We start from the raw sequence: 26,948 nt of genomic DNA on the forward strand, positions 1-26,948 counted from the left end.
TCACAGCCGTTCCTGTTTAGAAGTCAGTGTCTCAGTTAGGCCTCTTATTAGTTTTGGAGTGTGGTGTATGTGAGTCAGAGTGGAAAAACGTTCTAAAATTAGACTTGCATTGTTAAGAATTTTATTAAATGAGTTGCATCAGTGTCTTTTTACATTACAATTTTAATGGGCAATTCTGTGTATCCTCAGTATCGTTAGTTGACTAAAAGGGCTCAAGAGGCAAGAAACTCTTCAACGTTTTTATGTCTGCGAACATACTAAAAGGTAAACTGGAGTGTTTGTAGGTAAACCAGTCTGATTAAATACAGCCTCTTTGTTCTTCTGTTACCTGTACTAACAGAAGACCGGGCTTGTGTTTTCCCCTAAGGAGAACAGGTGTATTATGGAGTTTCAGCTTCTTACATCAGAACTGAAGCGGAGCCATTATTTGAAAAGCATCTTGTTTTTGAGATTAGTATGTTAATGGCTAAAATTACGACTCCGCACTGAGCTGAGTACAAACAGATGTCTCTGCTGAGCATGTTGCAGGATCGGGGCCCAAGTTGCTTTTTGGAAATAGGCCTCAATGCTCTGGGAACTATTATTTCTTTCATTACTTCTGTGTTAAATGAGGTCGGTAAGTGTGTTAGATTTTTTTTTTTAATGAAAAACTTATGCAGCGTATCTGCAAAATAAAATCATTGTCTGATTTGCCTGGCATAGTTATAGTTTTAAATGTTGGAAGGTAGGAAGAGAACTCATTCCTTTGTAGTCTTAGAGAAATGAGTTGTGTGAGACATGCCCACCTGTCTTAACAAGTGAATGATGTTGAGTGCTTTTCTCTTTCTTTTTAACTTGCTCTATCTGGAGAACCTGTTGTCTTGTAGGTCCTAGGTATTTCTAATGTTCCCAATTTTTTTTTTTTTTTAATTAGACTGATCGGCAGAGATTCGTGATACCATTGCTCTGGGGTGGGAAAGGCCAGCAGTCTGTGCGAGAGAACCATGTCTGTTCGGGAGTCGTTTAACCCAGAAAGTTACGAACTGGATGAGAGCTTCCGTTTGACTCGATTCGCTGAACTGAAAGGCACGGGCTGCAAAGTGCCTCAGGATGTCTTACAGAAACTGCTTGAATCTCTACAAGAAAACCATTTTCAGGAAGATGAACAATTCCTGGGGGCGGTTATGCCCAGGTTGGGTAAGTAGTTGCTCCGTTAGACAACGTGTGGTCTGCTTAGTGACGTGATCTCATTGGTGGTCTGTTTAATCAGCTTGAAAATGGTATGTTGTATAATGCACGCAGAGCATCCAGAAATCTGAAGTATGAATTTAGTTTTGTCATTTATTGTCATCTGAGATATCAGAATATTATTTTAGTTATTTAACATCCTGCGGTGCATGCAACTACAAAGAAAAAACAGTCAGGAATGGCCATCGTGATAGGCACATGCTTAGGTGTTAGTCTCCTTCTCCCTTTTACCATTAGATGCTTTGCAAAGTGAAGGTGTATCAGTTAATTTCTGGAGTTTTATATTAATACATTGCCTTTTGCAATTAGTGCAATGAATTTTATGCCGTTAGATGACTTGCAGGTGAAGTTCCCCTCTCCCCTCCCCCCCTGCTACTGGGTCAGAGACAGTGAGCAAGAGAAAACTTTCTTGCTTCAGCTGAGGCTAGGAGCGGATTTTTTCACAGTTGTCATTTTTTCTTTCAGTCCTTTCGTTGTTCCCCACTCTTAACTTTTTTACTCACCTGTAGAAGCTGCCTCGGAAAGGCTGTCTTTCCAAGACCTCTGTTTTTGCCAGCTTCACTTTCTCTTTGATATTTGCACAATGATGCAAGCAGTAAGGGAAAACAACCTGCACAAGCCACCTGCATGGGAAACAGGGCGAATGTTGGTATTTTGATACCAGTTACTGTACCTAATGTTTATATAGATAAATTAATGTAGATAATGTGTTTAATGACACTTTAATTCTATTTATCTGTTTACTTAGCCCTGTATATTCAATCTCTACTTTGTAGTGCAGAATGATTTTTTTTTTCCCCTCAATTTAGGAATATCAATATAGCATTTATTCTGAAGCTATTTAATTATCAATTTAGTGTCCAATAACTTTATTTAAAATTATTTTAACATTGCTAATTGTCTATTAGCAGGCGAACAGGTTGCAAGCCGTTATTCTGGTAGAGATTGAATTCAGTGAGAGATTAGTAAGGAGCCTGTGTTCTTGCTTAAACAATGGCAATCTTTGTACAAAATATCTAAGCAGCAATTGTGTATGGAGCTGGGGTGGCACTATAATTTAATATTCCCTAATGAAGGACACTTCCAGCTGCTTTTATCTCCAAATTGCTATTTATGTGGGTTTTTTTCTAAATTAAGTTATTCACAACAGCATTTCAATGGGGCAGATTTCTAAAATCAGTAATAGTTTGTTTTAGGTTTAATTATCTAGCTGTTGTTTTTTTTTTTTTTTCCTCTTACAAACTTACAGGCTCTAAACAGTAATGGAACTGCTAATAGATTTTTCTTCTCCAGCTATATGAAAAGGTAAAAAATAGACTAATGCCATCAATATGTAGGTGTGATGATATGTAACAGGAAATCAGTTAGTAATAGAAGGTGGAGAGTTCAGGTCTCTTAAGAATACACTTTTGTGGTGAGTATCCCTTTAACAAATGTGTCTTTGGGTAAGTTTGGCGTTATTTGCCTCTGATACCTTGCGCTTGAAAGGGGTAGACAGGTAAATTTACAGCCTGTGCATATGCACCGTGCTTTTGAGGTGCAGTCAAGAGGGAAATTGCCAATAGCGGACTCACCCTCACTCCTTTTCAGTCCGGCAAGTGGTGTTACACAGAGCCATCTTAAGTATGGCTGTGAGTAAGAAACTGCAAGCTTGTTATTAATTCTCAGAGCTGTTCTGGACCTTGAAATCCCTATTTCCAGTTACCCCACTGAACAGATTCACTTATTTAGTCATTTTTTTGGTGGAACAGAGAGGTAGCTTCAGAAGGACCATGGTGGCCCCTTGGCCTGTCTGTCAAGCAGCACTTCAGCAGAAGTTGGTGAAAACTGCATGAGTTAAATCAGTCTTGTGTGATTATGGTATGAGTAGGTGAACTGAGGGCAAAACAGGTCCTATACATGAGCCACTTCCCTGTAAGTGCTTATATGCACTTCCCTGGAGACACTGAACATCATTCATAGTAGCTTGGTAGCTTCTGCAGAGGATGAGCAACCTGAGTTGCTGCTCATGAGCTTTCTGTCAGTATCCCTTCTCTTCTGAGGCAAAATCTGCCTTTGTAGGCAAGAGAGGCAAGATCCTCTCCATCTATATACCTACTGCCTGGCAGACGTGCTCTGTGTCCTCAGTAGGACCCCAGATGAGAAGAGCTCACCCCATCGTTGTACAGGACACTGCCAAATACTGGCTTGTAGCTCTTGCTAGGTAGTGTGTTTCATTAATACATGGGGAATAGTTACTGCGTGGCATCTGCTCCGTGAAAACTAGTTGTTTCAAGACTTTTGCCCTGTGAGTTATGCAGAGTAATTCTTGGCAGCTTGCTGCCAGCCCAGGAAAGAGGTGAGCTACCTGCCACTGCCACAAGGCGCAAGGATATCCACAGGGAGCGCGGCTCAGCTAGCATGTTGTCATTTGTCACCTGCCGCTCTTGTGCAGGCTCTTGCATCGCAGCAAATGTCTGGAGGTTTTAGTATCGCATACTCTGTTTGAAATACCCACTGTCGGGGAACAGGCTACACTTGGTGGTGGTGTTTTCTCAAAGGAGTTTCCCTGTCTAGCAGATTGTCTTTCCGCCTTTCAGCCTCTCAGAAGTAAGGTGAACTTAACACAGTTGCAGAAGCTCCAAGTGGGTGAATCATCTTTCACCAAGGGCCGAGGCTGTGACTTGTGGCATTCTTTTTGTTCCTCTTGAAGTGAGGAAATGCCCTTTATGAGAGGCTATGTCCTTTTAAAACTGTCACTATGTTTTTCTTGAGATGGGAGTGACAGGAAAACCTATTTGCTTTCGACAATATCAATTCACATAGTTCCTCTTAACTTTAAATGTACATATATACAAGCACATGCACTATTCTTAAAAGCAAAGCACTATTACTATGCTGCGACAAACTGTAGAGCATCGTAGTTTAGTTCTTGCTTTCAGCCATTTACACTGCTGTTCTATTCCAGTCAGGAGTTCTCATTCTTTGCTTGGTCTTCCTCTTATTTGTGCTACATGCTTTCTCTAAGGAAGGAATTTGCCATGTCTGTTTAGGCAGTATTGTGGTTGTATTTCACAGACATGTTTTGTAAGTTCTCTTTTTAAGAGCAACAGATTATTAAGGGCAAAGTTACTCATGTCACTGATGGATTTCTCTCTTTGCAGGAATTGGGATGGACACTTGTGTTATTCCATTAAGACATGGAGGTTTGTCGTTGGTCCAGACGACAGATTATATTTATCCTATTGTGGATGATCCTTATATGATGGTAAGTTGGCTAAACTTAATTGTTAGCTATATTGCTGATTTGAATTGTGCTTCTCACTTACCATCTGATGGCATTTTCACTGTTTCTTCTAGATGTGCAGCGCTAATTGTCCGATTAACTGCATTTAGAGTCTTTCCTAAATAAACGTGAAGAGGGAAAGGCGTAGTTTTTCCTGTAGTCTTTTCCATGTCAGCCAGGAATGCTGCAGTGCTGCTTTCTATAGGTGAAAGTTGGGGGAACTGCCACCTCTTATTCAAATTTCCCTCCATCCGTTCTGTGGGATTTGGCTTGAAAAGCCCAAAATGGGGGGGAGGGGGAAGCTGTCTGTGGAGCAGCAGACAGTAAACTCCACTTGTGAGCAGAACCATGTTGTAATTGGCCTTTTTTGAGGTTCTGAAATAACCAGGTAACGTGTTAGAACTGGAAATGCCTAAATGACAGTAGTTGGCAGTAGCACCTGCCAACTTCCCAGTGTGTTGTGAACACCAGTTTTCCCCATGTACTACCTCTGCCTGCAGATAAATAAGTTGAAATGACCTGTTGGAAGTTGTGTGCGCTTTGACTTCAGTTCCTTCTTTGTCCTTATTTCATTTGATCCTCAGTAGAGATTCCTCTGGTGTTACATGTGGCGGTGGTCAGTATTGACTTGAACAGAAGGTCATGGGGAAACAAATGAACTTTGAAAAAGGACTTAATAAAGCTTTAAGGAATACTACTGGAGGTGTTAATTAAATGAAAGTTAAGAAATGTTAGAATTCATGTTTCCTGTGATTTGAATGTGACTCCTTTGCTTTAAGGCATGTTTTTACTGCTGTTTATATGATTGCATGCTGCTGTCATGGTTTAACCCCAGCTGGCAGCTAGAACCATGCAGCTGCTTGCTCGCTCCCCCCAGTTTGGGTAGGGGAGAGAATCAGAAGAGTAAAAGTAAGAAAAGTAGCTCATGGCTTGGGATAAAGCCAGTTTAACAGGTAGAGCAAAAGCCAAACCGGCAAACAAAGCAAAGCAAGAGATTCCTTCACTGCTTCCCATGGACAGGCAGGGATTCAGCTACCTCCAGGAAAGCAGAGCTCCATCACGCGTAATGGTTACTTGGGAAGACAAACGCTATCACTCTGAATTTCCCCCCCCTTCCTTCTTCTTCCCCTGGCTTTATATACTGAGTAAGACATCACATGGTATGGAATATCCCTTTGGTCAGGTGGGGTCAGCTGTCCTGGCTGTGTCCCCTCACAACTTCTTGTGCACCCCCAGTCTGCTCACTGGTGGGGTGGTGTGAGAAGCAGAAAAGGCTTTGGCTGCCTCACAACCTCCAAAACCACCACTGCGCTATCAAAAGTATTTCTCATCGCAAATCCAAAACATAGCACTATATCAGCTGCTAGTAAAAAAGTTAACTCTATCCCAACTGAAACCACAACAGTTGTTTGTTCTGTGAGACCTGTCGGGTAGGTTATGGACATCCAGTTTGAGATTGGGACTGACTCATTGTCTTTTAGCATGCTTGACCAGGTGTTGTGCATGTATGCAAGCATAGCTCCTTTAATTTCTGTTCCAGAAGAACTCTCTTTCTGCAGGCTGAGCAGCCAAGATCTCACGCTGGCCTCTGGAGTACAGAGTTCTTGAGCTCTCCTGGAAAATCTGTTTCAAGTGGCTTGCTTTAACATCATGTGGGAACTCATCAAGGACCAGGATATTAAAAAAAAAAAAATATATATATATACACATCTATGTTGTTGGACAGCTGTGTTCAGCTTCATCAGCTGAGAAACTCTTTTCTCACCTTGTAAGAAAAACACGTGAGGGACAGCGTGAGAAGGCTGTGGTGAAGGAGGAGGGTTGTTTTGTTTGGAGATACGAAGGGTTTAAGATGCTGCAGTAGCGGATAGGTGAGCCTGTGCTCAGATGAGGTTTGGGATAGTGTGGTAGGAGTGGAATGTAAATTGGCCTTAATCCAACTTTAGTGGTTGCATCATAGTCTGTACTGTGATCCACACGCACCAGCAACTGTAACTTTGGTGTTTTGCAACTCTGAAGTCTTTCACTTTTCTTTCCTAATGAATGCCAATGAATGCCACTTCCTAATCTGTTCGCAGTTTTGGTGCTCTTTTAAGAAGAATCTTCACTCAAGGCTGGGGATGGGTGTCTGATACTTCATCCCTTGCCCTTATAAATAGCTCCTAGTATTGCACATAGATTATCGTGTTTCAGTGAGACTAAGTAAATGGTCAGTTGGCATGCGGGACCCAGCTAGGTTGAACTCTGTGAATCCTGTTGTGTTTATCAGTGTCCACAAGTCGTCTATTCTTCCCTCTGCTACTTGAGGCTTGCGCTCCCTGAATTTGTTTCCGTAGTGGTTTTGCCAGTTGGCAAAAGCAGTGTTAGGCTGACCTCTGACTATTAGAATAGAGAGCTGTTGTCAGTGTGGTTTAAAAACTTATCCGTCATTCCTAAGAGAGCATAAACCAGCAGTTTGCTTGGTAAATACTGAAGATAGTGGAGAATGGTTTGGTAGTCCCCTTCCAGAAAAGGAAAATTGCAGACTTTAGTGTTCTTAAACATCTAGAAATTGAACAGCCAATATTCACCAAACTGTGCAGTACACAATTCGTTCTTCTCTTAATAATTTCAAGATTTAAATGTTTAAAACATATTCAGGTTCCAAATATAAGGGATTCCCCTGGTGCCACTGGAGGCTCTTGAATTTATGAAAAACGGGATTATATTTAATTGTGATTTGGAGGTGTTAATCTACTTGCTGATGACATGAAATACCTGCCTGATAATATAATTTTTGCAAAAATCATGAATGTGTGATTGGACTGTAAGATTTTGGAGATGGTGGAAATGTGTTTAGATTTCTTCCGCGTCCCCCCTCTTCACCCCAATTTGTCTTCCAGCTAAAGCATCTTTCTGTGGTCCAAACTGTGTCAAATAAGCATGTTGTTGTTTTTATCATGGTGGTATTGCCTCTGAACTTTATGAAAAACAGATTTAAAATCATAATACCAGATGTTGGTTACAGTTCTGCAGCTGTAAACCTGAAGCAATTTTAATAAAATGCATGGAGTTTTCCAGAGTAACACAACAGAATTTGTCCTGTATTTTAAAATTATCTTGCCATCCCTTAGGGCACAGCCTGTATCAGAAAGTTCTGCATCTTCATCTGGGAGCTTGATGTCTTATCTGTGCTGGGTCTACACCTCAACAAACCCTGACTCAGATGCATTAATTTAGTAAAATCAGAGTAGCTAAGCTCATGTGATGCAAGAGATCCCTTCTCAGTCCTGTCAGCTTCATGACTGCTTAGAGGAATGTTCAGCAGATGACCAGGTCTCTTGGACAAATTTTTGTTAGTGGAGATGCTCACACACACACACAAAAGTCGAGAAAAATGCATGCTCTGTAGCAAAATTCAGGCTTATGTTGTCACTTGGACAAGCTGCAGAGTAGACACATCTCCCTCACTGTACAAGTGGCAGGGGGCAGACATCTCCCCTCAGTAGCTGTGTGTGCTCCTAAGCGGTGACAAGGCCAGCTTCTGGCCCCGAGTTCCTTAATCCCTGTCACGCGCTGTCTTCTGCAGACAGCTTCTTATTGATGTCCTGACAGAAGAAGCACCCCAGTGTGGCTCTGTGCTGGCAGCACAACTGTGTCCTCTGGGAAGAAGAGTACTCCCCAAAAAACTTGGGAGCGTAGATGTGGTCTCCAGGGTAGTACAGCCGAACAAACAGCTTTTTAAAGTCCCTGTCTCCTACATATTCTGATACAGAAGAGAGACAGCAATATATGCTGTATCTTCCTTGCAGTTGTGAATTAGATACCACGATCGTCTTCATCAGTGTATATAGTTTTGTGCTGGAACGTATTGGATTAAGTAATCTGAGCTTGTTATCAAAGCTAGACTTTGTCGAGCTTAACTCCGACCTCTAAAATTAAGCATCCAATCTAAACTCAGTGTGGGATTTCTATCTAGTCAGTAAGAGAGTAGGTTGACCAAGACAGCCGGGATGAATTCTCACCTTACCTGTGATTGAGTTCTTACTTTACCACTTCTAGATGGGCAGATTGCATGAAGTGGATCATACCACGTATTTGGATGGGCTTCTTAATGCAGGAGCCTGTGGAATAAGCAGCGCTCTCAGAGCACAAACTCATGCTGGAAGTTTTGGTTGTGGCAGGTATTTGTCTGAACATTCACAAACAGTCCTGCAGATTTTTTTTCCTTTCTTTCTTTTTCAGGGACGGATAGCATGTGCCAATGTCCTAAGTGACCTTTATGCCATGGGGGTCACAGAATGCGACAACATGTTGATGCTCCTTGGAATCAGCAATAAAATGACAGATAGGGTAAGATTTTTGGTACTTGCTTTTGAAGGAAGACCCAAACAGCTAAATGTACTTAGAATGTATTTACTTTCAGTGTATTTTCTCTTCAAAGTTTGAACCCTTTTGAAGAAGAAATGGTTTTATTGAATGTCGTAGCCCATAGTATGGGTCTTGCCTCATGAACCTTCTGAGGTCGCTTGCTAAAAGTTCAGTTTTCTGTGACATTGTAATCTTCTGCTCCTAATGCCTTCATCTCCACCAAAATGGGGTCCCTGCTTCTGTCAGTTCAGGACAATATTGCTACAAGGCAGCATTTGATTACCAATTTATGTATCAATCTGTATAGATACTTCTGGTTTGCTTACGCCAGCTTTGTAACTTTTCTCTGAAGCAGAAAAAAACTGCAATAGATTGCTTTTCTCTTTTTTTATCCTTTTTTTCTTTTTTTTTTTTTTTTTTTTGTGAAAGTGACCAGCATGTATGTTTGTTTTGCTCTAGCAAAATGGAATATTTATTCTTAGGAGGAAGTAAGTTGAAACTTTGCAGGTTAGCGGAGGCCAAATGCAGCTTGATTTTTACCTTTGCCTTATTGTGCTTCACTGCTGTGTCTGTACCCGATTACAACAGCAGGATAGTTGTTCTGAATTTCCAGAACTTTGATTTCTTTAATTTCGTATGACCTTCTGAAGAACGTTTCTTCAGGATAAGAATGTGTCCTCACTTCTTTTGCATAGAGCTGTAAAACTGTAGCTCTATGGGCTAACATGCAATTTTCAGGAGGCTAACCTCTTCCTAAGGCTGGCTTTTGTGTCATGAACTATTTGCCATGAGAGCGTTTGGCTTGAGTGATTAAAGCCCTGGACTAGTCTTGAAATGACTAGCACTGCTGTGTATGGAACTCTGACTTCTGTTTTGATCTCTAGGAAAGAGACAAAGTGATGCCTCTAATTATCCAGGGTTTCAAAGATGCAGCAGAAGAGGCAGGAACATCTGTTACTGGTGGCCAAACAGTGTTAAATCCCTGGATTGTTTTAGGAGGAGTGGCCACGACAGTCTGTCAGCCTAATGAATTTATAATGTAAGTTAAATCGCTAAACAATCAAAGGCACTGGTCTGAAGGGATATGGTAAAAATCCTTTAAATACCGTGTTGTGATCTTGTGATTTGTCTCCTGATGAATAAAGCAGTACCTTCTCCTGCTTGCATTTGTCCTTAGCACTCAACAGATGCCACATCCCTTTTGTACATATTTGCTTTTCTAAACAGGATGTCCTTTTACTTCTCCCCATCCCCCAGTATCTTTTCATTCTGTTCTCCTTTCAACAGGAGAGTTAAGCTTCTAACCTTTAAAGATATTGAAGACTGTTTTGGGATGCAAATTATGTCATACTTATACATACATATTAAACCACCTTCCAATCATCCTATTAATGGCTCTAGAGAACTACCGAATTACTGTGTTTACAGCATTCTGTCTGTTTAACAGTAGCTGGTTTTGAATGTCCCACTATGGCATGTTACACTATACAAATGAATTTGTTCGTGGTCCTAGTGATGGTTATCTTATGCCCTGAAGTAACAAGGGTCAATTTTTTTCCCCTATCCTATCTTACATCTCCAGTAAATTGAAAGAAAACCTAATTTTGTGTATATCTGATTGCAAGCATTGTTACATTTCAAGAAAGAAGGATTAGCACTTTTAAATAAATTTGCAGCTTTTTGCTCAGTAGTATTGCATGGCAATGATTCCCAAAGGGTATTCAGCAATTAGTCAGTTTCTTAATTGTGCAACAAGATACACAGGTCTGTGAAAATTATCAACGCGTAATTATCAGCACTTATTCCTAATAATGTGTGTGTGTGAATCTTACTGTGTAATTAATATATGAATTCTTTGTTTTCAGGCCAGACAATGCAGTGCCAGGAGATGTGCTTGTATTAACTAAACCCTTGGGAACACAAGTGGCTGTAGCTGTCCACCAGTGGCTAGATATTGTGAGTACACTGCAAAAAAAAAAAAAGAAATAGGGAAGAGGGGTGTGAGTTAAAGGTGACCTATCTCATTCCCTCAAAACTGTAAAATGACAAAGTTCAGCAGTGTAATAAGTACACTGAGGGCTCAGTTGGGAATGATCTACCACCCCTCTCTCCTCCTTGGTGTGTCAGTCTTACCTGCGTATGTGCAAAACTCTTGGAATGGAGACAGTTTACTGTTTTGTGCTTAGTGAGCCCATCTTAGCTGCATCCAATTCCTAGTTAGTTCTTGGGCGTTGCTGTAATAAACAAAATTGTTTACTAACAGAACAACAGACTTGCACCCTGGGTAAAATTATGCCCTTCTCCACCTGCCAAAGTAATTGGCAAAAGCTTATTGATGCCAGTTAGGCCAAGATTGCTGTCTGTGTTCTTGGGCTTTCTGCTTGTGTACATGGAAATATATCTACGTTTCACATGTATTACCCTGTGCATTCAATAAGAATATTTCTAGCAGCATTATGTATGTAGACATACTTCCATCTGTTACTTCAGGCAAAAATGTAACTACTGAACTGAAAAGTGACTGCAAAATTGGCATCTGCTTATGTTGTCTGGCTCCCAGTACGTGTCTTCAGAATTATAACTGCTCAGTTTACACTTTTAAAAGATGCATCTTTTCTACTTTTGGGACTACTGAGCCAATAGACTGGCAGAGGAATGAGCTGGAATCTACTTTGTCTTGGCTGTTGGCCACTACATTGTCAGATGAATTCTAATTACAAAGCCAGTGTTAGCAAAAGTGGGAGAGAACCAGCTTAAACCTTCACTGGAGTCTGAAGCATGAACAACAAGAAAAAAATATTTTTCTCCTTCTTCATAGGGTCTGGCCTAGCAATTTTGACCTCTGCAGAATCCTGCGTTTTCCAATCAGATAAAAGGATCAGGGCCTCAGATAATCTTGATATGAAAATGAAGTGAAACAACAAGACACCAATTTTATAGTATGTTTTCTGGCCATAATCTTACTTCTTAATATATCTATTGTTGTAGTGACAAACAGACTTGCAAATTAAGGATATTTTCACATATTTCAAGTACTTCTAATTTCCTTGACTGTCAACCAGAAACACTTGCTGGTCTGAAAAATGAGGACAGCAAGGAAATCAATCCTCCTATTACGTGTAAACAGAATATATCTTTGCTTGTGGTAGGAAAATTTCTGAGTAGCTGTGCTGCCTTTTCTTTAGCTTTGTTTTGTGAAAGAGTAGGGAAAGTGAAACTAGAATTACATATCACAAATCCACCCGTAAATCAAATTTTGGTAGGGAATTTGTATTAAAAAGTATGTGGAAGAAGGTACAAAGTAGAGCAAGTTTATGTATAGGCAAGAAAGGAAAACAAGTGTAGAGATATATGGCTGCAAAACAAATTAAAAAAAACCTCGCAACAACCTAAAAGCTGAGGTATTTAAACAGAGCAGTAGCCAAGGAGTTTCTGGTGAGGAGTGAAAGTAAGATCCAAATGGAGGCAAATTCTGTCCTCCTTGCTTGTTTGCTGCCAGCATTGTTGCAGCCAAGCCCCAGCTGTGTTGCTGGCAGCAGCTGCCATAGGGTGCAAGGGAAGAGACTGCAAAGAGTCCGCAGAGAGCTGGGGCCCCAGGGGACCAGGTCAGGGATGTGCTAGGGGTGATGAAGCTGTTTGCTGTGGCTTTGGCTGCCAGGCTGATGATGTAGACTGATTAAGCTGGTCCACGTCTGGGAACTGGCATCTCTTTGCCTTTTATTCTTTCTGCTGAAAAGCGTGAAAGGGGTTGCTGTGATGTACCCCTTCAGAAGAGGTTTTCTAGCCCTTGGTGTTGTCTACTAGACCCTTCCCATTTGGAAATCTAAGCTCGGTTTTAAAAGTTGAGGATTTTTGTGAACTTTTCTGCCTTTGTTTCCTCTCTACAAACCCCAGTATCTGAGTGCTATAGTGGAGAGGAATTTGCATCTAATTTGTATCCTGCCTGTGTTTCAGCCTTGAGTTCTCCTTCCACCTCATCTGTGATTTCCATTCCCATCATCTGACTGGTTTCCATCCCATGGTCAGCCTCAGAACTGTGTTTTTGGAAATGAAGGCAGAATGGGTGTTCAGGTTTTTCAGTCATACCTGCAGTAAGAATAATCATGATTCTGTCCCCTCAGTAATAGCGTCTTTTTTTTTTTTTTTCCACTTGCTCTCTCTCTTACTTAATTGCTCAGACTCAGTTCAACCTAATTTCAGAAGCCCTGATCTTAATGTTCTACTTGCTAGCTCTTTAACAAATGATTTGTTTTGGCTCACCAGTCTCTTCCCCCTCTTGCAATTTCTGGGTTCTCCACTCAAAGTCAGCACTCATTTGTTAAGGATAAGAGCCTCTTTAACAAGATCCTGCCCATGTGCAGCATCATATACCAATTCTTAGTAGTTTTTTGCACCTTTGATTTAGTAATAAATTTGTTCTATACGTTTATTCTGTGGAATGGCAGTGTAGGCATTGTGGCTTAAAAAAAAAATATCCTATTTTTGTTTACTTTCAGTTCTTAGTAATTATATTTCCATTGCAAATAAAAAAGAAGAAAATTAAACCAGTTTGTAGTGTTGCTCTTAACAGCAAATTAGTTGCTTTGTTTCATTCTGGATCTGGAATTACTTCAGCTTCAAATGAAACAATTGTCCTTTATAAAGGTACCATTTCCTAAATTGTTCTGAGACCATTTTGGGATGAAAAGCATTGCTTAGCGTGTGATGGAGGCATAAGTCCATACAACATGCTGGAGGATGGGTGGAAGGAGATGCTGATAAGAAACTGTAAAGGAACCTTATGAAACTGCCTTAATCCTAAATCGCTAGAGTGACTACATCCTGCCTCAGCATACATTCCTCAGACCTGTACTTGTGGGTATCAGTGGCCTTTCTTGATCAAAGTGTCCAGATGTGAAATCAAGACTTTCCTCTTAAAAAAAAAAAAAAAAACAAACCCAAACCAAAACAAAAAAACAACACCAAAAACCAACCAAAAAACCACAACAAACCAAGAAGCCAGAGATTACAAATCTCAACATACAGCAACAAATCTCATTTGGCTGTGGAGTTCAAGCCAGAGAGTTGCCTTGATAAAGTTCTTTGCCCTAGGGTAGGTTATTTCACTCCACTCTGCTGCTGAAACCAAGATTTGAGGTGCTTAGTGCCTAATAGATCTTTAAATGAACTTCACTTAGGTACAGCAGAGTGAGGCAAACACCTCTGACTGTTGGACCTTTTGCCCCTCTTTTAACTGAGCTTTTTTTTTAAAAAAAAAAAAAAAGAAAAAGTACAAGTGCTTTTTGCATTAAAGATTTTTTTAAAGTGGTATTGGTGTGCTTTAAAATATACAGCTGAAAATCTAAAAGAATCATCTGTATTTCATCCATTAGCCAGAAAAGTGGAATAAAATCAAACTAGTGGTAACGCAAGAAGATGTAGAACTAGCATACCAGGAAGCAATGATGAATATGGCACGACTGAACAGAACAGGTAAGAAGAGATGTGTGTGTTGGAGGAGGTTGTGGGTTTTTCGAATTCCATACTTAATTTCATTTCACTGCTGTGGGGAAATGTGACACAGCGGCTTTATCCCTTCCTTCTGCCCCATCTTTCTGCTGTTCAGTGTTTGTGAAGCAAGCAAATTAAAATCAAACGCCCTCTTTTAATTATACAGCGAAAACACAAATGCTGCTGGAGATGATTATGACTCATATGAGTGCTGCGAGTAACATCCCAGTGAGTTAGAGGATGTTTTAAAGGGAAATATATTGGATTTATTCTTTGTCTTCTGTTACTAGAGAACTCATGAGGGCCTGACTGCAATAAGATTTTTTAAAAATGAAATAGAATAAAAAAGGAAAAGCTCTTCATTTTTGTACGCTTCAATTTAATTTTTATTTTTTAATTCTGTGTTACGCGCTTCCCAAAGTGTGGAATATGTAGCACGTGTTTTCTTTTCTGGATTTTTTTCCTGGTTTTGTCGTGGTTTTTTTTTTTAATTTTGGTACGGGGGAGGTTAGCTTTTACCCTAGAAATTTTAAATCAGGATTTCCCTTCTTTGTTCAAAGTGTCTTTGGAGGAGCAGAGAATTGAATTAGGTGTTTCCTTACTTCTCAGTTGAAGGAACAGGGATAGTTAAATATCTCTTCCCCTATTTATTCAGTTTTCATTTGGTATTTGTTACATCATTCCACTGGTTTTTCATTCTTTCACAAAGTCTTCCAGGAAAAATAAATGACCAGGATTGTCTTATGGAAAAGAACTTGGGTCCTACTCTTGTATTGGGAAGCACCAACGAAGGGCAAAGCATTCTTCGTTTTGTTTTTCTCCATTCACTCTTGTCAGGCACCTTTATATACACTTAAATATTCTCAGCTGGAGCTATTGTCCTGCATGCAGCGGTGCCCTTCTCCCACCCAGGGCTCTGTAGTTGCAAATGCCCAAGAATTTCATGAATGCGTAGGTGAGGAGGCTGGGGCCCTTCCCCCACAACCTGCAGGCTTTGTTCTTAAGCTCTTAAACTTTAGGTGTCCAGAACTTAAGTTCTGGTGTGATCGTTTTACTGAGCAGCAGGGAAGGAGATGTGAAAAGACTAACCCAGGACGAGTCTGGTCCTTGCCCTTAATGAAGCAAAGCTTAGCTCAGAACCTCTCTGGCCCTCAACTTTGGGAAGTTTGAATCTGGAGCAAACCTCTGTTTCTTAGACTGCTAATATAAATTAGGAGCACATGTCTAATACAGCATGCTTGTAAATACAACTTCAGTGCTGTTTTTTTAGCATGATTTAATACCTTAAATACAAGTTGAATTTTTTACGGGTTACATGCAGCATTGGTGAATTCCAGTTCCCTTCAAGCATGATTTTTTTTTTTTTATTACTAATTTCAACTTTTAACCAACCTGATTCCAATTAAAGGTATGCAATTTCATTCAAACTGTGCATAATATTGTTGCAGCATTGATTTTCCTGATAATTTTTTTCCTGATTTTTTTTTTTTTTTTTTCCCCACTGTCTTGTAGCTGCTGGACTCATGCACACTTTCAATGCACACGCAGCTACAGACATCACAGGATTTGGAATCCTGGGACATGCACAAAACCTTGCCAAGCAGCAGCGAAATGAGGTGTCCTTTGTTATTCATAACCTTCCTGTTCTTGCTAAGATGGCTGCTGTCAGTAAGGCTTGCGGCAATATGTTTGGCCTCATGCATGGGACTTGTCCAGAGACTTCAGGTAGGTGATAGTTATATCACCCTCTTCCTTGCCTACACCTCCGTGTTAGAATTTAGTAACATTTCAAATGTACATACTATGTGCTCTGCATTCAAAAATCACAGTTGGTTTGGTGTATAGCCAAGCTAATGAGAATGAGCCACACAACTGTTCGCAATGAACTTCTTCAGCCTAACTTCCAAACCACCATCCTATCCTGAATGCCTTCTACTTCCTTACGAAACGCTATTATAGAAACCATTGCTGTATCTAGAACATTTTGCATTGAGAAGTTAGTGATGCCTCTGAATTCTTTTGAAACCTATTTTTCTCTTAGCTGTTAACACCAGGACAGTGAATATCTGAAAATCCCAGCACAGCTGACACAGTTTTCTCAAAGGTAAAAGCCACCTGCAGTAGGTTTGCCAGTCAAATGAGCGGTGTTTTGTTTCTTATTGTGAATATGTGTGAAGTTTAGTGCTGAATGGGCCAGCCTTGGTGACTGAGGCCTTCTCTGTCCACAGCATACAGATACTCAAGAATATAGATTTTTCTCTCTTGTGTTCATGAAATCTGACTTAAAGGGACTGTGACTAACAGCAAAAAAAAAAAAAAAAAAAAAAAAAAAAAATTAGTCTCCAACCCATTCACTACTGGAGTTCTCTATTTAATAAAGCTGCCACTTGCAGTGACAATGAAGACAGCAGATGTGTACTGAAAATCAGGCTGTGGACACCTAGTTCATATCAGATAAGTATTTAAACAGTCATCAGGTGATAAGATCTTCTGATGTTTGAAAGTTGCTTTCTTAAGTGTAGGCCACTTTGCTGACTAGCATGATCATTGGAAGTCTCTCTGTTTTATTTTCCCTTGAATCTTCTGTCCTGTTCCATTTTGTTTTTCTTCTTTAATCTGACTTCTCTTTCTCTTTGGAAAGTGGAGAAGATGTAGGTACAAATCTGCCTTTTTCTCTTATCTCATTTCCCTACCCTCTTCCTGCTCTCCAAAGTATTATCCAAATTCTCTGCAGCTCACAACAGAGGGGGCCCCTTGAAGCAAAACAGTCCGAAGATCTGGAAAGAAGCATCACAGCGAGAGCCATAAACTTTTCCCCTAGTGAATACACAACTTAACCACGATCTGCTGAATTGTTCCTTAGCCATCTGTGTTTAAACAGACGCTCTGTCCTACAGAGACCATATTGCTGAGATGATGTGTAATAGGATATGGGACGTGAACCCTTTCAAGAGTTCAAACCCAGCGTCAGTCAGCAGAGACCAGAAATATCTGGTGGCAGTTTGGCAAGCTCTGTCTGGTAGCACCAGACGGATTCTTACTACCCAGGAGTCCACATAACTGGAGTGCTGGTAGCATTTGTTATGAATTGTACAGAGTCCAAAAAAAGCATGAACACAGAGCTGGAATTGCAGGATGCTCTTCCAGGTGAGTGGCTGTGGCAGAGGTTTGTATGGCAGTTGGTGTGGGAATGGTTTAGCTGCACACCGAGCGCTTGAATCTTCAGAGCTGCCCATCCTGCACCCTGGGGATATCCAGTTCTCCTTTCCCTGAAGGAATGTAAACCAGTGCGGATGTATGCACTGCTGTGAGAGTACTTGGAAGTGGAAAACAGTTGACTTCAGAATCTCTTTTGGGACTGAGCAAGAGGTGTCTTGGAAACGCTGAACAGCTTATGTTTCAACATACATAGATGATGATGGAAAAACCAGCAAGACATATCTGGTTATTTGTGAACTTTGGGTGCCTCAAAACTTGTATATTTGATTTCATCAGAGCGTTGCATTTTTCACATTAGAGGTGGCTGTAGGGATTTGTTACAAGGCAGTGTCTGCCAGATATTGGAAAGATCCATAGCCACGTGGACACAATAGCTTTGGTCTGAAAGCTATGTAACTGCAGTCCCGTAGGCTTTAGGCTTAGGCTGGATAGCCTGACACATTGCAGCAGTGTGGATTAGCTTGGGCATGGTGTGCTGGGATGGCTCGTTAGCATTCAGACCCAGGCTGTTCACACACTTTGGGTCCTGGGGTTGATTTATATGAAGGCAGGCGTCTGCCTTGCTGCGCCTCTGTGCACTTGTGAGGGTGCCTTTTTGGGGGCTGCTCAGGGCTGTTCGTGCCGTAATACAGATATGCTCTTTCTCTGTTGTCTTAAACTTCCAGAAATGCTCTGTCTGTAGCTTCTTCATTTGTGAACAGATGTTTTTCAGCAGAGTGGGCAGGCAATGAGAAATTTACTGGAGAACTATTTGTGTGGATTTTAAGACTTGTGTTTTTCCAGTGCATATTTCCTGGGCACCTGTTGACAGAAGTCACTGTTGGAAAGATCTGTTATGTCATCTGTTCCATCCTCCAGGCACTCTTGCTTATGGTATATTTTCTTAAAATTTTACATGGTTTTGCTCTCTCTTTTAGGTCCCTCTTTGGTAAACGTTAAAGTTGCAACTGGGCACTTAGTTTCAAACAATTTAATTCTGGTTTTTAGAGGGGCTGTTTGCAGAAGTAAGTTACAAAGTTACTCTACACGGGCTATTCGTCATGGGTGCATTTTGGTCAGTCCTCTGGTAACAAACTGTTGACTGGTGTCAGCCAACATTTTTAGTGTAGCAGAGGTATGTCAACAACACGCGGTGTTTGTGCAAATTTTGTAGAAATAGGCAGATGGATAGAAAAGAAGGGCTGTCTTAGTGCCTGACAAGAGGCAAGGCTAATGATCTCATCCTTTTGTTAGTCATTGTGGGAGAAAGCCATTAGCAGGAGCAAGGACACTTGGTTTGGATTCATGAGCTGTTTGTATCTCTGCTCTTAATTGCAATGCTTTGTCTAGTCTGCTTTTGAAGTTTTTCTGACCAGTTCCCTGCTTGCACTAGAACAGTTAAAACCAACAATGTTCAAAACCTCTTACCAAAAAAACCCCTTATTTTTCAAAAGGTAAGCCAGGACAGACACCAAGTATCTGCATACTTTCAACCCCCGAAAGAAGTGTGCAGCAAACTCTCAAACCGCTGTGGCCGTTTGTTCGTTCAGTCTGGAGTTGGTTTGCTTTGTCCTCAGCGGTGGCTGATGCAGACCTCAGACTTGGTACACGATGAAAAGCTGCTTGCTTCAGCGCAGCGTGGCACTGCTGCTTCTTTTTCCACAGGCACATTGCAACAACTTAAAACTCTTGGTGGCCGTGACCTTGCACAGATGAAGGTTTCTTGTAGTTGTCCATGGGACAAAAAACAGAGCATCTGGGAAGGTCACTAACATAAAATAGAATAGAACATATAATGAAAGACCTTAAGGACTTACCCAAAGGGTTAAAGAGACTGGTCAATCTACAGGAGAAATAATTATAGTCCCTGCAGATAGGAGTCCTACTACTGATCAGGAGTAGCCTATAACCTCTATTAAGCTTTATTGATCAAGCTGTGGGATGCAGCCAGCAAGTGGGAAGTGATTTTTTGATTGGAAACTGGGATTTTGTACGTTTTTTCTGATCTTCCCAAAGAACGTTAGCAGGGTATGCGTGTGATACAAAATTGCAGAGAGTGTGTGGGGAAAAGATGATTGAGTAAAGATTATTCTTGTGGTCTTTCTTATATCCTTTTTCACCATACTTTTTCCTTCTGGCTAGTTAGCATGTTCTCTGCATGACCACTTGTAAACCTCTTCCCTGACTCACCTGCACCATGACTTAAGTTTCTCTTCAGTTTGATTTAGAGCCTTCCACGGGAATGGTGCGTAATCCCTTTGCAACTGATTTATCTGTTACATCTGGAGTAACTTAAACACTGTCTTTCAAGCTTCTGGGTTTTTTGTTGTTTTGAAACATCTGAGAGCGATCAGCTTTATTCTGGATGGCGCACTTATTTGCTGCACATAGAACCGAAGAAATAATTTTCACAGTTCCACGTATCCTTATAAATAATTCCTCATGTTTTGTAGCTGCATCTTCCTCACAGCCTTAAAAACTACGTGTCTTCAGTCACCACCAAGAGGACTGTTTGCTCTGAGAAGCAAACACAAAGGTGCCCAAGGTGCTAAGAAGCTGCCCAAAGGCCGCAGAGGAGTAGGTGGCACCAGCCCCAGGGTGGCTGGCTCAGCAGATGGCCCTTTATCCCCAGGGTTGGCTCAGAGCTGGTGGCACGACTTGTGCTGCTGGCTGATGCCCTTCACCTGGACGGGAAGACTTTGGGTCAAATAACTCTTCTAAGAGTAAGCAAGCCTCAGCAGGTGCCCAAAATCCTGTTTGCGTGAATATACTCTCTTGCCTGTCTTCCCCAAACATTTTCTTACGGGAGATGATATTTTAACATCCCTTACAAGAGCCTGCTGTGTGACAGAATACAGCACAGTGTACAGACGTGAGCTGCACAAACTGCATGTAGCGTGCAATGCTTTGATGTTTAATTGGGCATATGCAGATGAGTTTGCTCTGTGTTGCAGTGCTTCACATGTTTGCAACATAGCATAAATGTAAAAAAGGTCAGGGATATAGAAAAGCCAAATGCTCTAGTAATAAAGGGTAGCACTAAAACATTTAATGACTTGCTCATAGGCCCCTGGAAATTTGTGCCAGAGCTGACAATGAAACTCATTCCAGTAATTAACTTGCCAAGTCACCTTTTTCAGTGCTTTGGGATTCTTAGAACGGCGTTAGATTCTTAGGTTTAATAAACGAATGGCAAACTTGTTAGCTCATTGTACAGCTTCTGAAAAGCATTCATTCATAAATAAAATATTTTTTCAGTTGTTTCTGAGAAAAAATCTTATGGGAAAGGCAAAAAAAGGTTAGAAACTTCCCTCTTTGTTAGGGGTCAAAAGGACTGTCACTGGGAGCACTGGATCAAGCCTGTGTTTCATTTTCTGCCATTCGCATTCTCTAGTAATAGTCCCTCCTTTGAATGAGTTCATTGCAGGCAATGGGATTACTTGCAGAATCAGCTGCTACCAATATGTGGTTATAGCTACCTGAATATGACCTTTATCCAAAATGTTTCTGTGTAGAGGCACTTTGCAATCCTCTGTTGGAAGTTTACAATGCTGGTGTTGTTTCAGTATGTCATTTGTTGGCATCAGTACGATGTCCCTTTGCCAATATCTTTTGTGTGTATTTGGCTTCATTTACATGCCCACTAAACACTGAATTTGGGCACAAACTTCTTTCTGTAAAGCGAGAGCTCAGACTTCTACCGTGTCTTCTTTGGACGTCCTTCGAGTTCAACAGAATCCACTGAAGTCACCAAGTGCTTGTCTAAATGAGGATTTGGCAGATCAAGGTTGAAATGCTTTGCAACCAGGTGTTTTAATGCCCTGCTTTTTTTTCTTTGCAGGAGGCCTCCTCATCTGTTTACCACGAGAACAGGCAGCACGTTTTTGTGCCGAGATCAAGTCTCCAAAATACGGCGAAGGTCACCAAGCGTGGATTATCGGCATTGTAGAGAAGGGCAACCGCACGGCCAGAATTATAGACAAACCACGAATCATTGAAGTCGCACCACAGGTGGCCACTCAGAATGTGAACCCGACGCCCGGTGCCACCTCTTAATATAGATGAAATAGCTGTTTGTTTTTAAATAGATCTATTCCTTTATCATCCTACAATTTAAAAGAACTGTAAAAAGAAAAGAAAACTTGTTGTGTCTGCACATCTGGTGGCCTTAGGTCAGTTTATGAGTGGATACAATTAATAAAATAAAATCCATTGCCTTTTTTTCCTGTTACATTAACTGAAGATGCACCTAATCTTGAGGCAGCTTCTGAGTTGAGAATTATATTGTTATCCAATACTGTTGATTCATTTTGAATCTTTAGACACTTATCTCTTGCCGCATAGGCTCTTTTTAAAGGTGCTTTCACGTAGCACAGACATTACCAGTAGTAGTGTCGAATAGCAGTTTGTGTCCTTTCATTATATGTATATTTATCATAAGTCTAATTTTGATGCCTTGAGTGATATTCCAGAAAGGCAATAAATCGATAAGCGACACAGTGGGTATACCCAGTAGTAAGAGGGTTGCATGATTACATTCAATCTTTGATTTTTATTTTTTTTTTTAATTTTTTTTTTTTATAAGGTTTAGTCTTACCAAGAGCATCTACGACCCTGGACATTGCTTGGTAGTGCACTCTGTTTAAACGAGCAAGTGCTGACTTTGCATGGAAAGCGCTTCAGAGTCGAAGGAGTCATTTTTAATTTCATTATTTGTAGACCTGACGATATTTACTGTATTATCAATGATTGTTTTCTTTATTGATAGTAAGGAAAAATAATACTTTTTTTTTTTGCAATGTGATTGGATGTGCTATAGTGCAACAAAGGTTTTGCAGACCAAAAGGAGGTTACTGTATAATATTCATTTACAATTCACTATATAAATAACTACACAAATAATTTTTAAATATAATCAAACTAAAACAAACCTCTGTTCTGTGGATGGTAGTGTTTAATACATTTTATATTTTGTATAGTGATTACAAGCCTTTTTTGTTTCCTTAAAATCAGCAGCTGTTTAGTATAATTCTTAGTATTATTTTTTTCTTTGCTCAAATACATTTTTGTGCACGCTTTTGTGATCTGTGTTTAAAATCTACATTGCCAACATTGCAGCTTGAACTGAAGCTTGTTATTCAAAATAAATATTTAATTTTTTTTATTGCTCTTGTATAAGTGCATGAACTTTTGATTCCTAGCTGAATGAATTACAAAGTGGAAAGAGGAGAGATCCTCGTTGTTTTTATTTCATTGCAAGTGTGATTATATTGATAGTTCTTACTACTCCTTTGATCAATTCTGCAAGCTGTGATGTCCAGTGGTAATCTAGACTATCTCCACCTTCGTGCCCAAGTTGGGGGCAAGTAGGTTATCTCCAAGTATATTATCCACTTTATTTTGTTTATTTTACTTATCAGCATAAAGTATGCAATGGTTTTGAATTGTTTCCTCTGCAAGTCCTCCTGGCTGTGCCTGCTGTAAGCTGGACGGGGGTTCCTGAGCAGCCCTGTAAGCAGAACGGATGCTGAAACCCATGTTTTCCCCGGCAGCACCGTAAGCTGCCCCGTTTGCAGCTGGCTCCCTGCTAACTCTGCCTCGCTCTGTTCCGCCGGGACACACCGTGTGGTTCTTCTGCTGAACAGGACTGAGTGTGCTTCACTGAACCAGCTCTTTTTAAGCTCTTTCCAGATCGTGGAATTCACCTCTTAATACTCAGACCAGGAAGAAGAAAACCTTGGATAATCATTACTGCTACCAACACTAATTACAAGGGCTTCTGTCTATGGAAAGTGAGTCACTAGAGATGAACCAGTCTTGTGCCTCATGCAAGGTTTGAATTTCCCATCTTGCTCCTAGTGAAGACTCTGGCAAAACTTGGCTCATCTTTTTTTCCGCTCAGTAGTGTTCTTAACAGACACTTTTTGCAAAGTTAAAATTTTTTTCTTCTTCCCCTCCCCCCTTGTGAATAGCCTAAAACATGCAGAACCTCATGTTCCTTTGCCTAGAGAAGTCTGCGAGTTGAATGTTCAGCACAAAACCTCGAAGCAGTAACTCAGTTTTTTACTTTGCTTTGGAAAAAAGATTATAAATTGTTGGGGTTTTCACAGCAGTTCTGAAAATAAAGCATCAAAACCCAGTTGTCTGTGCAAAAAGTATTGATTTAATCCCTTTTTTTTTTCCTGCCATTTTGTGACCTTTCTTCTGTATGCTGATACAAAACTGTGGAGCTGGGTTCTGTTCAATTTCTTTATCATCATGGATAAGACTGTCGCTACATAGGTTATTTTACTAGATTAAAAAATCCCTAACTAGACTAAATGCTTGCAAAGCAGTTGAGCACTTCTGTGTGGAAGTACTTGTTATGTGTTGTTTTAAACTGGCACTAGATGTGTGTAAGCTCACCCTGAGCAGAAAAACATACTAGCTGATAGATACTGGTTGTTTGTTGGGTTGGGTTTTTTTTTTCCACTTGTTAACATTGATTAGTTAATCAGCCAGGTGCGAAACCAACAGTTCTCCCTCCCTAGACATGCCTTGGATGGTAGAAGGTTCATCTTCAAGGGGCAGGATGTGCGGAGGAAGGTTGCCTAGCCAGCCAGGTGAGTGAAAATCCACAACCAACGAGCCAGCTTCTCATGGCAAGAGCCGTCTGGACTTTCAGAAGAAAACTTCCCTCTATACAGCTGCTATAGCCAGGTACAAGCAAAACCCCCCTTGGGTGAACTGATGGTGAAGCCTCACCTGATGTTTCCTGATGACTGGAATTTACATCCCAAAGTGCTTCCTGGCTTGGTCAGGCTGAAAGGTGCTGCTGAGTGGGTGATGATTGAGTTGGGAAGTCCTCTGTTAGCATCACCTGCTCAGTAAAGGAGTGCAGTGATTTGTTTAAGAAGTTTTATGGTTTGTTTTGCTAAATAAGACATTGCAGATCAAGCATAAACTGTAGGAGGGTATATTGTACTGGGCTAGCCCGGCCAAAGGCATGCAGCTTTAAGTAAAACTTTTGAAGATTTGAAATGAACTTTTTTGAGATGCTGGTATCAAAAAAAGCTATGAGAAAGCAACAGCTAACAGTTGCTTTTAGTGGCTGTGTCCGGTCATTTATACAAATGTACTTTGTTTGCATACACAGGTACTTCTGCATGCGCCAACTTCCAGCCCCCCGGTCTGTGAGAAGGCTGCTGGTAAAGCTCCATCAAAGTTGTGGGAAGAGTGGAGACTGAGAAGGAAGAATCTAATAATTGGAATGTTCACTAGCCTGGGCAACACATTTGATAAGTAGCACATGTTCTTGGAAAGCTAGGGTCTGTTATCTCTCTTTAATGTGTTGGTTTCCTCAGCCTTTTGCTTTTCCCCCTGCGTCAGGGAAAAATAACGCTCTGTGGCAGTATATAAAGCCAGAATAATTTTGTACTTTTTTTTTTTTAGGTATTATTTTGATTTTATGTTTTGCTAGAAATTCGGGACTGACCCTTTTCTATTTAGGAGATTGGAAAACTGGCATGAACGCTGCAGTGAGAGCAGCAAACACGAGCAACTGCGGGGGGCGGGGAACAGATGGGCATGATGGCCAAGACTTACTGTTTTACTGATTTTTTTTCACTGAACGTCTGGCAGACAGTTGGGAAGAGTCACCTTCTGGGTGTACATTGCAATCTGACGACAAGATGTGGTTGTAACCTCTGTGGCCAGTGCTTGAAGAAGGAGAAGGTAATAAAATATCCCCTTGTTTAGCCCATAGATAGGGATTTTTCCCAGGCTGGCTGGTCATGAGGGAGAAGAGCATCCCTTTGGGGAGCTGTAGGACCTCAAAAGCAGCAACATCTCTGTGAAGGAGACTTTTCCTTATCAGCTCACTAACCACTGAAGTCAGCTGGCATGGCAAGAGCCAACCATGAAGGAAGAGCTTGGGGTTTTTTTTAAGTTTTTAGTGCTCAGAGATGACTATGATGGATCCAGCTGTCTCTGGTACTTCTGGAGGCATCTGTGTCTTTAGGAGTGGCTGGGGACCCACAGCTCAGAAGTTAGGGACAGCTGTAGTCCTGAGACCCTGTTTCTTACGTTGGAGAGAGAAGCCAGGCTGCAGTGCCTCAGGAGGTGGGTAGGGGTTGCCCAAAGCTTGAAATTCAGCAGAGGCCAGGAACGAGAGACAGGACTTTGCTTTTGTGGAAGGCAACACTGATCAGCTTGGTGGCAGCCTGTCTCTCTCAACAAACTAGAATTGCGTTGTGTCCTCCACATGTTCCTAAACTAGCTTTAATCTGTCTTGCTCTGCTTCCAGCAGCAGCAGTTTAGACTTCAGCATTTCAGCACAGACTTTGCTGCTCCAAACTCTGACTCCACATATGTACCTCATTGCTTGCCCCATCCCCAGACCATGACACTGCGTCTTTCCTTCTGTCACCCAAGACATACTTAAGCTAATGCTGATCTTCCAACTAGTGCTGTTTTGTGCTTTTGCTTGCAATGTTGACAGATCCCCAGACCATGATACTACGTCTTTCCTTCTGTCACCCAAGACATACTTAAGCTAATGCTTATCTTCCAACTAGTGCTGGTTTGTGCTTTTGCTTGCAATGTTGACAGATTTTCTGTTGTAATTTTTTAAGGCATGAAAAAGCTGTTGCCCCATCTCCAAGCTTCAGAGATAGGGAAACAGTAACAACAGAAAAATGGTCCTGATATTTTGAGGGTAAAAATAGATTTGTGTACAGATATGCATTCGTTATTGTAGTAGGTCAGTTGGGCGATGCTCCTACCGCCATACCTGAACTCAGAATAATCTGTTTTGGAACAGATGTCTTGCAGTCTCCTGGTCCAAAGCAGGGACAAGCTTGAGGTCACATTAGGTCACTCAGGCCTATGAGCAGTCAGGTTTTGAATATCTCCAAGGGCAGAAATTTGACAATCTCTCTGCAGTGCTGTTTCAGTGTTTGGCCATCCCCGTTCTGCAGAATTTTCTCTCTATGTCTAACAAGGTTTTTTCTTGCTGTGGTTTGTGCCTATTGTCTCTTAATTTTGCTGTAACCTTTCAAGAAGAGTTTGGCTGTCTTCTCTGTCTCCCCCCATTAGGTACTTGAAGACAGCTGTAGGATCTCCCTGGAGCTTCTCTTCTTCAGGTTGAGCTGTTTTCTCAGCCTTTCCTTGTGCATCCTGTGTCTCAGCCCCCTCATGTTGGTGGCTCTCTGCTGAATCCGCTCCAGGATGTCAGTGTCTGTGCTGGGGAGCCCAAAACTAGACGCAGTGTCCAGATGTGTTCTCACAAACTGCATCCTAGAGGGGAAGAACCACTTCCCTTGGCCCTCTGGCCACACTCTTGCCGATGCAGCCCAGCCATGCAGTCAGCCCTGAAAAGCGCAGGCGCACGCTGCTCGCTCGTATTCAACTCGTCTGTAAAGTCCTTTCGTGCAAAGCT

General features: G+C 41.2%; 1 protein-coding gene across 3 annotated transcripts; it reads left to right on the forward strand.

The window, feature by feature from the left end:
- Positions 1 to 912: 912 nt before the first annotated feature.
- On the forward strand, positions 913 to 22,754 carry SEPHS1 (selenophosphate synthetase 1). 3 transcript variants are annotated; one of them, XM_009882940.1, is made up of 8 exons: positions 913 to 1,176; positions 4,371 to 4,474; positions 8,717 to 8,824; positions 9,727 to 9,881; positions 10,708 to 10,798; positions 14,215 to 14,314; positions 15,845 to 16,057; positions 21,372 to 22,754. In XM_009882940.1, the coding sequence occupies exons 1-8, from the start codon at positions 984 to 986 to the stop codon at positions 21,584 to 21,586; spliced, it is 1,179 nt and encodes a 392-aa protein (XP_009881242.1). In that variant the 5' UTR covers positions 913 to 983; the 3' UTR covers positions 21,587 to 22,754. The 3 variants fall into 3 exon arrangements, with proteins under 3 accessions (XP_009881242.1, XP_009881244.1, XP_009881243.1); XM_009882941.1 differs by having other exon boundaries at positions 914 to 1,176; positions 9,760 to 9,881; positions 15,845 to 16,061; positions 21,375 to 22,748; XM_009882942.1 differs by lacking the exon at positions 15,845 to 16,057 and having other exon boundaries at positions 21,372 to 22,748.
- Positions 22,755 to 26,948: the final 4,194 nt, after the last annotated feature.

The sequence above is a fragment of the Charadrius vociferus genome, unplaced genomic scaffold, assembly GCF_000708025.1.
Source record: "Charadrius vociferus isolate BGI_N301 unplaced genomic scaffold, ASM70802v2 scaffold32, whole genome shotgun sequence".
In the NCBI taxonomy this organism is placed as follows: Eukaryota; Metazoa; Chordata; class Aves; order Charadriiformes; family Charadriidae; genus Charadrius; species Charadrius vociferus.